This window comes from Poromitra crassiceps (genome assembly GCF_964638095.1).
Source record: "Poromitra crassiceps genome assembly, chromosome: 1".
Taxonomy (NCBI): domain Eukaryota; kingdom Metazoa; phylum Chordata; class Actinopteri; order Beryciformes; family Melamphaidae; genus Poromitra; species Poromitra crassiceps.
In genome coordinates this window covers 15,078,149-15,091,925 of record NC_139623.1, presented here as the reverse complement: position 1 = coordinate 15,091,925, position 13,777 = coordinate 15,078,149, and the positions used below count along the sequence as shown (strand labels likewise).

The following is a 13,777-nucleotide window of genomic DNA, read 5'->3' as shown; positions in this document are numbered from 1 at the left end:
TCACGACAACAACATCAGGAGTGTTAGCTGGAATATTAGAGAACACATCAGAGTCGTCACTACACAGACTGAACATGCTCGGCTTCACGGTGGAATGCTTATAGAGTGAAATAGAAGATCTAAAAATAGAGGAGATATCTTTTGATATCAAATCCACTATTCTATCGTGCCTACATATGTAAAGCCCTTTGTATGCATGGCAACCATTTAAGATGTGAGACATGGTTTCAGTAATCTGTTCATGACCATGATGTATACAGTGAGGAGCATGACTGTTCGGAAGCCAGATGGAAAGATTGAGCTTGGTTGGTAAGGCCTGTAGTCTTGCTTTTATAGTAAAGATAACAATGCTCTCATCTATAGCTAGGTTTTTAAATACTGCATGAGACACAGAGTGATCTGCTACAGGAAGACATGCGAGCTTTCCTTGGAGTTTCAACTCAGTCCAGTGTTGTCGCTGTCTCTGCTGTTGCGCCCTCAAGAGGTGACCTCGGGCATTTGTTAGTGGAAGCTGGTGTTCTGTTCCACAGATGTTTACGGTCGCTCTCACAGTGATGCCGGGATCAGATATAATCTCCTCCGAGACATTCACTGCCTCTGAGTTGGATCCCACCCACTCCAGTGTGACTTTGGCCCAGCCACATAGATCGTTTAAGTCAGGCCAATCAGACCACACACCAAAGCCAGCGGAGCCACTGTCCAGCTTTCCGCTGGGTTTTCTCCTGAAACCCAGAAAACTAGGATCCGACCCACGTGCCAGGGGGACCTTGCGCCTTTTTAGGTCCAGGAACAGGGAACCTCTTGCGAGCTCCCTGACATATTGGTCGTCACTGTTGAGCATATTCAAAAGATGGCTGAGCCTCGTAGCAACATAGGTCCATTCAAAGTTCGGAACCCCCAGACCACCCTCCTGTTTACTATGAAAAATGATATCCCGTGTAGTGTGCGTATTTAGTCCAGTCCACTGTCTTACCAAACGTACGGTTTTATCATTCAGAACACGCAAAGATTTGCATGGAATATGTACGTTGGAAAATAGGTGTTGAACTTTGGCCAGTGCTACTTGTCTAACTGCTTCCAATTTAATGATGAGTGGCAGGGGCGATGCATCAATCAAATCGAGTCTGATGGAAAACTCAGAAATGACCTCATCGACTTGCTCTTTCCATTCCCCTGCCACATTGAATTTGTGCCCCAGGTAGGTATAGGTCTCATGTCGTGAGTAAACTCTTAGTGGCTTATTGTTAATCATGAATTCAGGTAATTTGTCTGATTTGGAATGATACCAGCGGTTTCCCCCACTCCGCCTTTCATAGAAAACTGCACATTTGGAATCTTTAACCTCCAGTCCTGACCACTCTAAGAAGGAATCAGTTCTGGAAAGCATGTTGTTGATAACCGCCTCCTGACGGGAGGATATTAATACATCGTCTGCATACCCCTGAACGGGGTTAGGGGAGATAACACTGGGGGGGGCGCAGTTACAAAGCAATTTTAACCATTGATTAATTGCCAACACAAAGTTAACAGCACTCCATGGGCAGCCAGTCTTGATGCCTACTTGGAGAGGAATTGGATCTGTGAGCTGTTTCCCACAAATTACTTGCAAAAAAGAACCAGAATAAACATCTTTAACAATGTCAATATAAACCTGAGGCAGGTGTATTTCCTCAAGAGATCTAATCATGACATTATGTGCTAAAGTTCCGAATGCATCACGAAAATCCAAAAAAACAGTATAGAATTTACTGGATTCATGTTTAAAATCATCAATTCCAGTTTTGAGACAAAACACATGTTCATTCATACCTTGCCTATTGATGTAGGCCTTTTGCTTGGGAGACAAGATGTTTTCATCCACAAGCCAAGGCAGAATTCGGGCAAGAATGCATTTCATAAACACCTTAAAGATGGTTGGCAAGAGGGAAATGTCTCTCCAGGTTGATGGATTGTCCGGGATATTGTCCTTTTTGGGGATTCTATGGATGAGAGCTCCCTTCCAAGAATCAGGAACTCGTTTATTCTCCAAGCAGGTATTAAAAATGGAAGTTAGTGTACATGACTGTGTGGCCTTGAGAGCTTCATATGAAACCCCGTCCATGCCACTTGATTTGTTATTAGGTAGCTCGCGCAACACAGACTCCACTTCAGCCTGGGTAAAGTGCGCAGTGTCTGGGAGACAGGCCGGTGGCTCCGTATGCGGCACGGGCTCATGCCAGGGGGGTGGTGGGAGTGGGTCGTCAATTGACGCTTGCCCTCGGCACTTTTGCTGGTAATATAGCTGAACCTGCTCGCAGTTATTGGGGCAGGGAGGGGGATTTGGGTACTCGCTGTTGTTCAGTATAATTTGAATGGCTTGAGATCGCTTATACTGCCAGAGATAAGTCAGCTTGCTCCTGCTCACCTTCCTCCGCTGTTCGGGTCTCGCTGTCAGAGAAGGCTGCACTGTCTCACGGAGGAAACGCAATTGCGTCCCGATCCAGGCAGTCGCCAGCGCCGGTGTTAATGCCTCCGGGAGTTGTTGAATCACCGGAAACTTTTTCAGGACCCGAACCACGTACTTCAGAAGGGGGAATCCAAATGGGTTTCCACCGTGGCTCTCAGATGTAAACACTCCATTCCTAAAGAATATGCCATTCAGCAGCGTTATGAGTCGGATCCAGCTCCCAGGATCTCCAGATGAAACATAGTGATCTTTATCACGTTCTCCGATGGTCAAACTGCTCCTGAAGGCTCTCTCTTGGACTTGAAAATCCGACCATTGCTGCTCGTTAAGGGGCTGCGCCAAGTCAGAGAAGCCTGTGCCGTGTGGTGCTCCAAGCCCAGGTGTTGCGGGGGTTGGGTCGTAGGGGAGCCACTGTTGTTTGTAAACTCTCCCGCTTTGGAGCGCTTGTTTGAAAGCAACACGGATCACCGAAACAAGGCACATTGTCCAAACATAACTCCACAACTTCATCTTGCATCTACTGCATTTACGACGGGTGTATGTTCAGATGGTTAGAATGTCTGTGGACAAGCCTTCACCTGCTGCCAAGCCCCAGCCGCCATGACACACACACACACACACACACACACACACACACACACACACACACACACACACACACACACACACACACACACACACACACACACACACACACACACACACACACACACACACACACACACACACACACACACACACACACACACACACACACACACACACACACACACACACACACACACACACACACACACACACACACACACACACACACACACACACCTCTGTCTGAACTCCTGGAAGGGGATGCGGTTAGGGAAGCCCTGTCTGCAGATACGGATCCCCTCGAGAACTCCATTACACCTCAGCTGGTCCAGCACCAGGTTGGGAGTCAGCTTTCCAGCCTGAGCGAGAGAGGCAGGGGGAGAATGAGGGAGGGAGAGAGAGGTGATGGAGCAGATGGAAAGAGAGTTGGGGGGGGCAGAATGTAAAGGATGAAAGGAGTGAAAAGGAAACCAAGAGAGACATTTGTTTCAGTTTTCCGTTCTGCTTGGTTCTGAAAGCATCGCCCACCTCCCCTCCCCAAACCTCTCTCCCTCTCTCACCCTCTTCTCATGGTTGGGGATGATGCAGCGGAGGAAGTTGGGGTTGGTGTTCCTCAGTGTGGCCATCAGCTTGGTGAGGGACTCCTTGTATAGCTGGCCCACCGTGCGGAACATTCCCTTCTTAGTCTTCAGTCCCGCTGCTCCAAACGAGACCGGGCCGCTGTTTTCTCCTGACGACACCTGGTCCAGGCCCACTATCCTCTCCACTGGACAGACACAGAGCAGAGGACAGATGTGTCAGTGGCAGCACAGCTGCATGGATCACTTCGAGGTGCAGTAAAAAGAGCCATAGATATACAGAGTGTTTGCCAAACTTGATTTGGGGTGTTGAGTTATGAGACCATGGAGTCTTTGTATCCAGCATGGATCACAGTTTGCCAAACTCATCTGCTCTCTAGGCTCTGAGGGGACAGTGATGTCAAACTCATCTGCTCTCTAGGCTCTGAGGGGACAGTGATGTCAAACTCATCTGCTATCTAGGCTCTGAGGGGACAGTGATGTCAAACTCATCTGCTATCTAAGCTCTGAGGGGACAGTGATGTCAAACTCATCTGCTCTCTAGGCTCTGACAGTGATGTCAAACTCATCTGCTATCTAAGCTCTGAGGGGACAGTGATGTCAAACTCATCTGCTCTCTAGGCTCTGACAGTGATGTCAAACTCATCTGCTATCTAAGCTCTGAGGGGACAGTGATGTCAAACTCATCTGCTCTCTAGGCTCTGAGGGGACAATGATGTCAAACTCATCTGCTATCTAAGCTCTGAGTGGACAGTGATGTCAAACTCATCTGCTCTCTAGGCTCTGAGGGGACAATGATGTCAAACTCATCTGCTATCTAAGCTCTGAGGGGACAGTGATGTCAAACTCATCTGCTCTCTAGGCTCTGACAGTGATGTCAAACTCATCTGCTCTCTAGGCTCTGAGGGGACAGTGATGTCAAACTCATCTGCTCTCTAGGCTCTGAGTGGACAGTGATGTCAAACTCATCTGCTATCTAAGTTCTGAGGGGACAGTGATGTCAAACTCATCTGCTATCTAAGCTCTGAGGGGACAGTGATGTCAAACTCATCTGCTCTCTAGGCTCTGAGGGGACAATGATGTCAAACTCATCTGCTCTCTAGGCTCTGAGTGGACAGTGATGTCAAACTCATCTGCTCTCTAGGCTCTGAGGGGACAGTGATGTCAAATGCATCTGCTCTCTAGGCTCTGAGGGGACAGTGATGTCAAACGCATCTGCTCTCTAGGCTCTGAGTGGACAGTGATGTCAAACTCATCTGCTCTCTAGGCTCTGAGTGGACAGTGATGTCAGCTGGGAGAAACTGAATTTGGAGATTACTTCAGGCTCATGTTTTTGCCTGTGGTTGGTTTGTCTGAATCTTGATCCAATAGTAATTGTTTTTCAAAGTATTATGTGACACATCATGTCAACTCTTATGCCATCCTGAATATGGCTAGTGTGACTAACTGACAGCATGCTGCTATCTTGACAATGTGTGTCATGCTGTGGTTCTACAAAGCCAAGGTGAATGACTTCTGCAGGTTGAAGTAATGGCAAAGAGCTACATCACACAGACACAGCACACAGAGCTACAGCACACAGACACAGCACACAGAGCTAGAGCACACAGACACAGCACACAGAGCACAGAGCTACAGCACACAGACACAGCACACAGAGCACAGAGCTAGAGCACACAGACACAGCACACAGAGCACAGAGCTACAGCACACAGAGCACAGAGCTACATCACACAGACACAGCACACAGAGCACAGAGCTACATCACACAGACACAGCACACAGAGCTACATCACACAGAGCACAGAGCTACAGCACACAGACACAGCACACAGAGCTACAGCACACAGACACAGCACACAGAGCTACAGCACACAGACACAGCACACAGACACAGCACACAGAGCACAGAGCTACATCACACAGACACAGCACACAGAGCACAGAGCTAGAGCACACAGACACAGCACACAGACACAGCACTCAGAGAACAGAGCTACAGCACACAGACACAGCACACAGAGCACAGAGCTACATCACACAGACACAGCACACAGAGCACAGAGCTACATCACACAGACACAGCACACAGAGCACAGAGCTACATCACACAGACACAGCACACAGAGCTACAGCACACAGACACAGCACACAGAGCACAGAGCTACAGCTAGGGCTGTGCGATTTTGCCTAAAACTAAAATTGACGATTTTTTCTCTCAAAACTCGATTTTCGATTTCGATTTCGATTTATTATACTATTATACTTCTTTAAACATTTGTTGCCCTGCAGAGCTCTTTTTCCACCTTTTTTCCATAATTGACAATTTACGCTTTTACTCTGAAGGCAGAACAACTCAACTTCCTGTTTTAGCTTGCCGCTGCTATGCTTAACTTCCTGGCTTGCGCTTGCTAACTTGACACTGGTGGATTTGCGTGTTCCTCCGTGAGATAATTAGTGTCCAACTCCGACCACCCGTGCTCGGAGTTATATCTGTACTAGAATAACACAAAGTCACAACAGGAATGCGTGGAACTGCGATAGCAGTTAGGGGGAAATTCAGACACACAGGGACAGGTGAGTCAGCTGAGGCTGCTAAGTTACAGCCATGAATACAGCCAATCTATCAGTACTCAGTGGCCTCACGTGTTGTTTTGTTATTATGTGAACTGTAAAGGCAATGTTTCATCGTCCGGTGATAAAGTCTGTGTTCGTGTGCGCGCGTGAGTGTGTTGTGGCAATCGTTATCTTGTAGGCTACAGCCCGCAGTGCAACAAGCTGCGCTCAGTGCTCACTCTGTGCTTTTTGGTCGGAGGTGTTGAAATAAGTCCATTGCGCTGCTGTCTTTAGTAGCCAGTATCACAGCCTCTAGAGAGACTTTACAGCTGGGAGAATGGACAAGTAGCAGCATGCGTACATGAGAGAGAGCCGCCCCGCGTAACGTAATTACCCTAGTTAAAGTGAAAATTAAATTTAAAATTAAAAAATTTAATTAACACATTGAATGCCAGCCATGTTTTCATTCCTGTAGGTAAGTTGTGCCAGGGGTGTTTTTGACGATTCTGGCTCATTTTAGAACAGCCGAGGATTCTTTTCTGTTAAGAATTCATGAACACCAATCATCTAAAAATAACTAATAGAATGTGTGCTTTCTCTGTCTAAAAGAGTTAGTTTGCAGAGTTAGTAGTTATGTAGATATTAGCCGTTGAGTACAGCATGGTTTCAGCGTCTGGAAATTTATTCAGAGATAAATGGCTTTTTGTGAAACAGTCACTTTAACCATTCATTTTTGGCATCAGTAAGACCGTCAGACATTCTAAACAATAGTTTTGAACAGTAATTTCCTCCATAACAACAGGAAACACCCCTCTCATTCAAACTCCTCCCTCCGTGTGTCTTCTCCTCCTTCCTCCTGGCTCTAACAGCGGGCGTGTCAGAAGCGCGTTGCTGCTGCCTGCCTGCCTGTCTGCCTGTCGGGCAAGACGAGTCTGAAATGGATTACTGTAAAATCGCGTCGCCATTTCCTTGAATGGCTTGCTCCCGCGGTGTGTGTGTGTGTGTGTGTGTGTGTGTGTGTGTGTGTGTGTGTGTGTGTGTGTGTGTGTGTGTGTGTGTGTGTGTGTGTTCGCGCGTTGCTCCGCGGCTCTGGGGGGAAGGGATCTCTGTCCGTTCTGTGTGTGTGTGTCCGGGCTTCTGACTGTAAAATCGCCAAGCCATTTCCGCGGGAGGCGGCTGCTTTTGTGGCTTTTGGGTCCCGTGGCTGTGGCTTCTCTCGGTCTCTGTCGCCACTTAGTGGTCGGTAAAATAGATTACACACATGCTCTTGCTCCAAATAGTTATCTCGAAGATGTAAAAGGGGTTGATTGATGTCCCACCGTCAAAAAAAAAAAATGTTTATGTAAGACGAGTTAGCTCGTCCTTGGCACTTAAGCGCTGGATTATGTAAGACGAGTTAGGTCGTCTATGGCACTTAATGAGTTAAAAAAAAAAAAAAAAAAAAAAAAACGATTTTACGATTTTTTTTTTTTAACATCGTCCTAACTAATTAATTCGATTACGATTCAAAATCGATTAATCGCACAGCCCTAGCTACAGCACACAGACACAGCACACAGAGCACAGAGCTACAGCACACAGACACAGCACACAGAGCACAGAGCTAGAGCACACAGACACAGCACAGTTTACTAAAAGCAATCAAACTGCTGAGAGAGCAAAGAGAGAATATAATAGAGCAAAGAATATTACAATATGACAACAGAGCTAACAACTAATAAGAACAGTGTTGGGGTAACTCATTACAAAAGTAACATATTACATGTAATATATTACTTTTAGCAGTAACTCAGTAATATAACCGATTACCAATAGGATTTCAGCAATATTACACCATATACTTTGTCAAGTAACACAAGTTACTTTTTTTTTTTTTACCAAAGCACATAATAAAGATACAATAATTTCTTAATCAAATTGTGTGTTTTGATGCAAATAACCACTATAGATGACAATAACAAAGGAAAAGGATAACATTTAGAATTTTGCATGGTTTACACTGACTTCAAGATGGTTGAAATTATTTCTCGGGATGGTTCCTATGTCATTCTACTACTGTTGTTATTTTGGTGAAAGTAATGTAAAAATAGTGTAATAAGTAACAAGTTACTATACACAGACAGTAATAATGTAAAGTAACATTACTTTCAAATGAATTGAACTACTATGTAGTATATTACATTTTGAATGTAACTTGCCCAACACTGCCAGCAAAAAAAAGACACAAAAAGGCAACACAGGTATGAAAAAGTGGGCAGACAGAAAACAAAAGAGTAATGTGAGATAGGAGGTGGGAGTGAGGAATGTGAGTGTGACACACAGAGGAGGAGAAGAACCTACTGTCGGAGCCATTAGTCTGTAGTGTGGCATAGGAGTCAAAGAAGTAAACACGAGGAAGAGTTTGAATATCTGAGGCAGGAAGAGGAAGTCATGCATAGGGAGAGAGATGAGTGAAGAGGAGCCCAGGTCACCGCCAATTAGTGGGAAAGAAAAGAGAGCAGCGTGAAAAGGGGAAGGTAGATGAGAGCAAGCAAGCAGAGGAGAGAACAAGAAGGAAGAAATAGACAGATGAGCAGACAGTGAATTGAGGATAGAAAATAGAAATAGTTGCATGATAGAAAGGAGAGAGAGAAAGAGAGAGAGAAATAAAGAGTTAATACATTTTGAAGCACTACACTTCATTAACTCATTGAGTGCCATGGACGTCTTTCGACGTCCAATTAAATAGTGACGTAGAGTGCCAAGGACGTCTTTCGACGTCCAATGCGTTTTTTGACAGTGGGACGTCGATCAAAGCCTTCTGCATCTCCTGTACAAATATTGTAGCTATTGGAGGTCTATAACCTATTTTACAAACCCATTAGGTGGCGACAGTGCTCTCTAGATTAGAGACAGGTCCTGAGAAACAGGAGGAAAAAGCCGTGATCAAAGAGAAACCGATGCATGCTGCAGCCAGAGCCATATAGATTGCTCTGTCTGGAGCTGACATTGGCTGCGAACAGGAGTCAATCCGCGCACACAACTGAGCCCCTCTGTCTCTGTCTGTCTGTCTGTATAGTTTCTCCACACGATTAGCCACCAGAAAAGCAGCACCCGACGCCAAACCATTCAGCAGTCCGGTTTGGCTCTTCCCTATCGCGCTGGGAGCCGCCCGGCACACACAAACGGAGCACTCCGAAAATAGAGTGGGTGCGTGAGGCTGTGTAGTGTGGGGAGGAGTTTGCAGCTGAGGAGGGGGGGGGGGGGGGAGAGGGGATGGGGGGGGGGAGAGGGGGGTGGGGCACGCAGGGCATCACACAACTACACCACGTCACTTCATCAGAAAATATTATCTTCAGACTCAGTGAATGTGCTTGAAATGCTGCATTTCACAAAAGGCGGAATATCTCAGCTAATAATTTGAAACGCCTGTATTTGCTCAAAACGACCTATCTTCTCCGGCTCATAACTAAAGAACGGAAAATGGTATCAATAAACTTTTTTTTGCTGATGATACAATAGAGCCAGTTCGTTCTTTGTGCGTGTTCGGTGTTTACATAGTAATATCACACAATATTCTGTGGGCCTCGAGAAATCACTGAAAACGCTCTGAAAACTCTGGCACTGGGAGCGTCCGTTCTCCAAAAGTGGCTGGCACTCAATGAGTTAATTTATAAAAGACAGGTTTGAAATAATACCCGGGAAAGGAAGAATGATTGTTTTCATTGTTTCAGGCAAAAACACACGAGCCTGGCTTTTCACATACTGTATAAGATCTAGATGGCAATGCCACGGAAAAATTAGCTAATCAACACGGAACTGCAAAGATCAGTTCGTCGGATAATTTTACACATGACAGTGGAGGGAAGTGTGTGTGAAAATGAGCCTTACCCTCCCTCCAGAGCTCAGAGATGAAATGATCAGAGGACTGGTGGAGAAGAGACGCCACGTTGTCGTTAAGAGGATCCATGTTCTTCACCAGCCAATCATCTGCCTTATAGTCCACCTGAGAGCATGGAGGTGAAGATGGGGAGACAAACGGTGAGACACACCATTACAGAGGGCCATGAACATGTTTTATTAGAGAGAGAGAAAGAGAGAGAATGAAAGGAGAGAAAGAAAGATATAGAGAGACATCATCACAGTGGGAAGAAGTTCAAAGGAAAAACGATACCTTGCCAGCATAGTGAATGATGGAGAAGTCAGCTTCGTGGCGTAGCTGCCGCGGCTTGAAGAATTTAGGATGGCTGCCTTGCTCAGCAGAAAGCTTGTCCACAAAGGAACGGTCTGTTGCCCGAGGGAACCAGCACTCTTCATCCAACAGGGCCAGAACACCGGGGGGGTGGGCCTAAAGACGGCAAGGAGGGGCCACGTGGTTTTAATAATGAAACATGACAACGTATCGTGTGTGTGTGTGTGTGTGTGTGTGTGTGTGTGTGTGTGTGTGTGTGTGTGTGTGTGTGTGTGTGTGTGTGTGTGTGTGTGTGTGTACCGGTCTCTCGATGAGGTCGATGCAGGGCTGCAGGTCGAGGCCGAAGTCGATGAAGTTCCACTCGATGCCCTCTCTCTGGTACTCCTCCTGCTCCAGGATGAACATGGTGTGGTTGAAGAGCTGCTGCAGCTTCTCATTGGTGTAGTTGATACAGAGCTGCTCAAAGGAGTTCAGCTGGAGAGGAGCGAGAGGGAGAGATTAGAAGAAAGGTTAATCAATTAGTCATTTAATAAAGTAATTTAATTTACACAAAAACTACCCTCATGAGGATGTTCCATTGACTACAACCCTCACCACCTGATTAAAAAACGATTTTTGCAAGCATTTTACGAAATGTTTATGGAAAAAATAATTGCGGATGAAATCCCTAAACCGGAAGGGGGCATGACTTTGGCTCTCTATACATTTTAGAAGAAATGTTAAGGGAAGGTCAAGAATGGACTATTATCCAGTTAAATGTCAATAAACTACCTACATACTATATTACATGCATACAAACAAGGCAGTCACACAAACCAACCTGGAAGATCTCAAAGCCGGCGATGTCAAGGATCCCTATGAAGGAGGCTCCCTGCCTCTGTCTGCGGTCCAGCGCTCTGTTGATCCTATGGACCAGCCACCTGAACAGACGCTCATATGTTGCCTTAGCCAAGGCCTCCACTGCAAAGTCAGCCTGGAGAGAGAGACAGACGGACGGACAGTCAGACAGACAGACAGACAGACATAGATACAGTAAGCACATTGCACAGGCATGAATCACACTTCATTTGTATGTGCACCTAAGTACAGTAATGCCACTCATCCACCTCCAGGCATGCTCCCAATTCTTGTTACATTTGCTCTTCAAATTATATACAGTGTAGTTTGTCAAAATTCATAGATGCTAAAATCTTCTCCTCTGATGATGGCATAGTTAACACTGTTTGTATGCACTGAAAGTTATTGATACAGTAGCAACAAATGTATGATACGCCTCTTCTTTTATCTGCTTGGCTAAGCAAAAAAATTTGATATTGAGCCATGCTGCCGTTTGTCTTTTGACCAAAAGTTGAAGATATTTTCACTTTTGAATGTGCAGGGCAAGTCACACAGAACAGGAAGGCAGCAGGCTTGTCATACCATAGGAATTTAGTAGCTTTCAAGCAGTGTGTTCCAAGCAACCCACTTCGGTGTGATCAGACCCTAAAACCTCACCTGTTCTTTAGTCTGGGCCTTCTGGACGTACTCTCGGCCCACTTTGATCCTGGGGGTGAGGATGGCCCGGGTGAACTCCAACACGCTGATGCCCAGCAGATGGCACAGTTTCTGGGCAGCTGTGTCGTCAGGCATGGAGGCCTGGTCCTGGTTCTTCTCCTTTGTGAAGGAGATGTTACCAAACTGGAGCACCGATGAGATCACCTTCAACATGGCTGAGGAGAGGGAAGAGAAGGAGAGGAAACATGAGAGAAGGGAGGAAAGTGTATGGTAATCACTCTGGCATCATTCTTCTCTGGTTCCCTTCTCCTCCCCCTTTCATCAAATGCTCCTCCTTCCATCTCCCTATTTCATTCCCTCTCTTACATAGTAACTCCTCCTCGGTGAAGCCCATGATGGCCATGGAGTCCATGGTCTGGGTGAAGTTCTCTGCATCAGTCTGACCAGGAACAGGGATGCAGCCGCCACTCAGAAAGTGATAATCATCAGCACTTCCTAGCAGCAGTTCCTCTACAGAGGGGAAGAGAAGAGGTGAGACAGACTGAGACAGATGTGAGGAGGAAAGGCACCCATTACTTAAGGAAAGTGTTTTATCAATTATTTCACATTTGACCAAAATAACAGCCCGAACCCTATCCCGGACACATTTTCTGTAGCACAGCAGTGTTTCTTAATCACATATAGGTCATCCTGTCTCTCTGCTGACCCCTTGTGGCCTCTGAAGCTCCAGACAGCAGCTGGTAGAAGATGTGGAACGTCCTCTCATCTTTGGCCTGACGGATGGCCCGCGACTTCTCCAGCAGGTCTGGATTGACATGTCATGGACAGGTACAGCAATAGATAGTCTCTACAGTTCATATTTACATGTCATGGACAGGTACAGCAATAGATAGTCTCTACAGTTCATATTACAGTGTGTATGTCATGCTACTTTTGACAAATTTGAACAAAGCAATTAATTAAGTCCCAAAACCCCAAAAGATTGCTGTAATTCTTCAAGGGATCATAGGATATGACTGGGTAAATAGACTTTAAACAAGTGACCAGTCCCACAAAGTTCTGGTGTTGAAAAGGACCATATTCACCAGTAAACAGACGGCCACAGTAAAAGGACAGTCAAAGCCCAAAATGCCTATAGGTGAGACAGAAGTCAGCACTCCTGTAGCTCAGATGTCAACAAGTTGTAATTTGTAAGTTTCGTGACCAAGTGGTGTGTACCTATCTTTTCCATATAAAAGGATACAAGTCTCTATGTTGGCACCAACAATGTACCCTGCCACATCAAAATTGATGCGGATGAATTTACCCTGAAGAAGAAGCAGAATCAATTAATGTTTCGGTTCATTCTTATGGTGAACATTCTATAGTGAATATCAATACATCTACAAAGATAGACATTTCAGGAGCTATTCAGACATCTGTTGATCTGTTTAGAATAGATGTAGCCTGGTCTTACAAATCTGGAGGAGTTGTCGTTCTTGACGGTCTTTGCGTTGCCGAAGGCCTCCAGGATAGGGTTGGCCTGCAGCAGCTGTCGCTCCAGCTCGCCCTGGGGCACCCAGGAGACACGGGGTCACAGAAGACACAGGAGGCCTGGCTCAAACACTCTTCCATAGGGCCTGACTGGCAACATGCACCCTTCACCCCTGCTCTTATGGAGGCCTGGCTCAAACACTCTTCCATAGGGCCTGACTGGCAACATGCACCCTTCAGCCCTGCTCTTATGGAGGCCTGGCTCAAACACTCTTCCATAGGGCCTGACTGGCAACATGCACCCTTCAGCCCTGCTCTTTCTGGAGTAGTTGCTGATTTGTTGTGTTCAATGAAAGAGGAAATAAAATCATTCAAGAGCAATGACCAAAAAAAAGAGTGCATTTTTGGATGCAGGGTCTACACAGCTTCCACAACACACACCAAGTCCACAGCCAGGTGGTTCTCAACGTC

General features: G+C 46.0%; 1 protein-coding gene across 1 annotated transcript in view; it reads right to left on the bottom strand.

Annotated features, from left to right (window-relative positions):
- The window catches only part of myh14 (myosin, heavy chain 14, non-muscle), a 77,656-nt gene that overhangs the window by 41,070 nt on the left and 22,809 nt on the right, over positions 1-13,777 (bottom strand). The window contains exons 7-17 of the mRNA XM_083639617.1: positions 13,290-13,382; positions 13,077-13,140; positions 12,540-12,638; positions 12,200-12,343; positions 11,834-12,048; positions 11,160-11,312; positions 10,640-10,813; positions 10,322-10,495; positions 10,039-10,153; positions 3,595-3,800; positions 3,272-3,393 (exon numbers count right to left, since the gene is read on the bottom strand). Coding sequence (XP_083495743.1) covers positions 3,272-3,393; positions 3,595-3,800; positions 10,039-10,153; positions 10,322-10,495; positions 10,640-10,813; positions 11,160-11,312; positions 11,834-12,048; positions 12,200-12,343; positions 12,540-12,638; positions 13,077-13,140; positions 13,290-13,382 — 1,559 coding nt within the window. The remainder of the gene's footprint in view (positions 1-3,271; positions 3,394-3,594; positions 3,801-10,038; positions 10,154-10,321; positions 10,496-10,639; positions 10,814-11,159; positions 11,313-11,833; positions 12,049-12,199; positions 12,344-12,539; positions 12,639-13,076; positions 13,141-13,289; positions 13,383-13,777) is intronic.